A 3,123-nucleotide genomic window follows, 5' to 3' on the forward strand; every position below is an offset into this window, starting at 1 on the left:
ATGCTTTTACCGGTATTAATATTGCTTCTGATTAATCCCCGATATACAACTGCAAAACACAAGGGCAGTACAGATAAAAAGAGCAATACCAATGAGTACAGTGTACATAATCACGATTATGAAAAGAAAAAAAACTCAATTGTTGACAAGGATTCACATGCTGAGCAAACAAATAAAGTTAGTCATTTCAAACATAACACTGTGCCGTATGACAAGACAACGCGAGATAAACGAGGATCCCAAAAACATTATCGAAGTCAGGTACAGCCACAGGAGCAAGCAGGAACTGTGTCACAATCACAATCACAATCACAATACCAACCGTTAAAGCAATATCAAAAGAAGAAAACCATCAAAATATTCCAAAGTAAGACACAACAACGGCACAAAAAACATACCCACGGCGATAGTGGTATTTATCATCAACACCATCAAAGTGACGAACCTAAGGTGTACCATACATTTGAAGAATCACATGAGCATATGGTTGATGGACCACATCAGGAACAGTATCACAGCGCCGAGCTTCAGACTCATCAAGCCGATGAACATATCAAATCTCCGGTTGAACAGCATAAATTCGAAGAAACAGGTGACGAAGGAAACAATGAGGAAGTACATCATGTCAACCACGAAGAGCACGAAAAAATTAAAATAAAACACCACCATCACCATCATCATCATAATCATATAAAAGAAATAATTAAAAAAGTACCAGAGCCCTATCCGGTTGAAAAAATTGTTCATGTTCCTGTAGAAAAAATCATTGAGAAGATTGTTCATGTACCTAAGCCATATCCAGTGGAAAAAATAGTTGAAACAGTTGTTAAGGTGCCAGTAGAGAAAGTTGTGCACGTGCCTAAACCATATCCAGTGGAAAAAATTATCGAAAAAAAGGTACCATATCCGGTAGAGAAAGTAGTGCATGTTCCAGTGGAAAAGATAGTAGAGAAAATTGTTGAGAAAAAAATTCCTTATCCCGTAGAAAAAGTAGTGCACGTTCCAGTAGAAAAGATAGTTGAAAAAATAATCCACGTTCCGAAGCCGTATCCAGTAGAAAAGATTATTGAGAAAGTGGTACATGTTCCAGTTGAAAAAATAGTCCATGTACCAAAACCATATGCTGTTGAAAAAATTGTGAGTAAAATTGTACATGTTCCTAAACCTTACCCAGTTGTGAAGCCAGTACCGTATCCAGTAGAAGTAAAAGTTCCAATTGCTGTAGAGAAAAAAATTCCAGTACCTTATAAAATTGAAGTTGAAAAGAAAATAGCTGTACCATACAAAGTGGAAGTTGAGAAAAAAGTGCCGGTGTATGTGCACACACAGGAACCATATAAGTTCGAATTACCACAACATGAATATCAACATGGTGATCCTCACGAGCACCATAAGGATTATGCCGTCAATTCTGAATATGAGCATCATAAACATTATAATGAACATGAACAAAGTGGGTATAAAAAATTCAATGACCAACAACAAAAACATGAAGGCGGGGACTTAGCCAGCTACGCAACAAATTTCAACACAAATTTTAATATAAATCAACATAAACAAACGGAAGCAGTACGTCATGCACATAACAAAGCCACAAATCTCATCCGTTCAGCACAGTTGTACCAACAACAATCCAAAAAGTCTAAAATCACTCAAAAGGGAAATAATGGCGTTTATGAACAGTCTACATTGGAGAGCATTAACGCGCCCATAGGCAAACCATTTCAAATTCACGTACCAGATGAACCATTAGCTGAAAGTGCTAATAATAATCCAGAATATTTTGTGCATGCTCCTATAGCACTGCCTATACAAATTATTCACCTCCAGCCCACGCCATTTCAAAAAACATTAGCGTTATCTATGCCCTCTTAATATATTAATATCCAAAAGGTATTAAAAGTAAATAATATATAATACTTTAATACATAAGTGTGAGATTATGATTTTTATTATAATATCATAAGTCTTATCCAATGTTAAGACTTACTGATATAATGTATTATCTAGTTAAGATAACTTTTAAGCATTTCTACGTTATCATTCTATTAACGTTATATTATATTGATTTTTATGTAAATGTTATAATAGTTCTTAGAAAATTGGTATTTGAACATTAAAAGAACTCATCTATAACACTATAATCTATAATATTTTTACTTGGAGGAGACTCAGAGATTATTGTGTGGTAAAATTGCTCCGCGAAGTTGACAACCATTAAAAGTCACGTACTTTTGCATTCTCGTATGTATCAGGGAAGAGCCGTTAAATGGTTTAGAGTATATACTGAACAACCACTTAGAACTCTCCCTTAAAATATAGTGGATATTACTTTAATACTCTACAAATTGATTAAATTTACCAGGTTGGTAGTAGCAATTTCAATACGAAATTATCACTTGATAAAATTAATATAAAAGGAAGTTTTTAATGATAAAGTAATGGTTTCGTTAGAAAAGTAAGGTAGCGAAAAATTCACCTACAAGTAATTATCTTGTGTGCCGACGGCAGAAATATAATAGAACCAGATCTATAAATAAAATAGTGCTCATACAAGCTTGGTTTTCGAGCTTAACATTCAACCATACAGTAAATTCAAAGAATTGTCAACGATGAAAAATGGAGTTAAAAGATAAATGATAAATGATAGATGAGATAGATGAGATATAAGATGTCCTTGACCCAATTCATAATGTGTAAGGAAAGTTGTAATTTACCACGGAGAGAGAATAAAGTTTACAAATAGTATACCTGATATTAAAGTTTTTTTTGGAAGTAATAAAAATAAAATTCCATCAATTAGTTTTCTGTACACTAGTTACAGAAGAGATATTACTGGATAATTTTTATTCGGAAATTTGTTCGGACATATTCAAAGTCTTTTCTATTTTTATTTTACATATTTACTATTTAACAGCATATGCGATAGAATATAAAAAATAAGTTTGTATTCGGCATCAGTTGTAAGAACAAATTCTCATGCCGAGGTAACGAGAAAAAATCATTTAATACATAATTGATCAACATCAATATCAATGTTCCGATATTGAGAGAATTTGATCAATTTATTAAATTTTCACTCACAGTCGACCTCAAATAGAATTTCAGTCGCGAATGTTTATT

General features: G+C 33.1%; 1 protein-coding gene across 1 annotated transcript; it reads left to right on the top strand.

Moving 5' to 3' along the window:
- Window positions 1-1,875, top strand: LOC119688379. The gene has a single exon (XM_038103057.1). It carries the CDS (start codon window positions 1-3, stop codon window positions 1,873-1,875), a length of 1,875 nt encoding a protein of 624 aa, XP_037958985.1.
- The last annotated feature ends 1,248 nt before the right edge of the window (window positions 1,876-3,123 follow it).

This window comes from Teleopsis dalmanni, chromosome X, assembly GCF_002237135.1.
Source record: "Teleopsis dalmanni isolate 2A chromosome X, ASM223713v2, whole genome shotgun sequence".
NCBI lineage: Eukaryota > Metazoa > Arthropoda > Insecta > Diptera > Diopsidae > Teleopsis > Teleopsis dalmanni.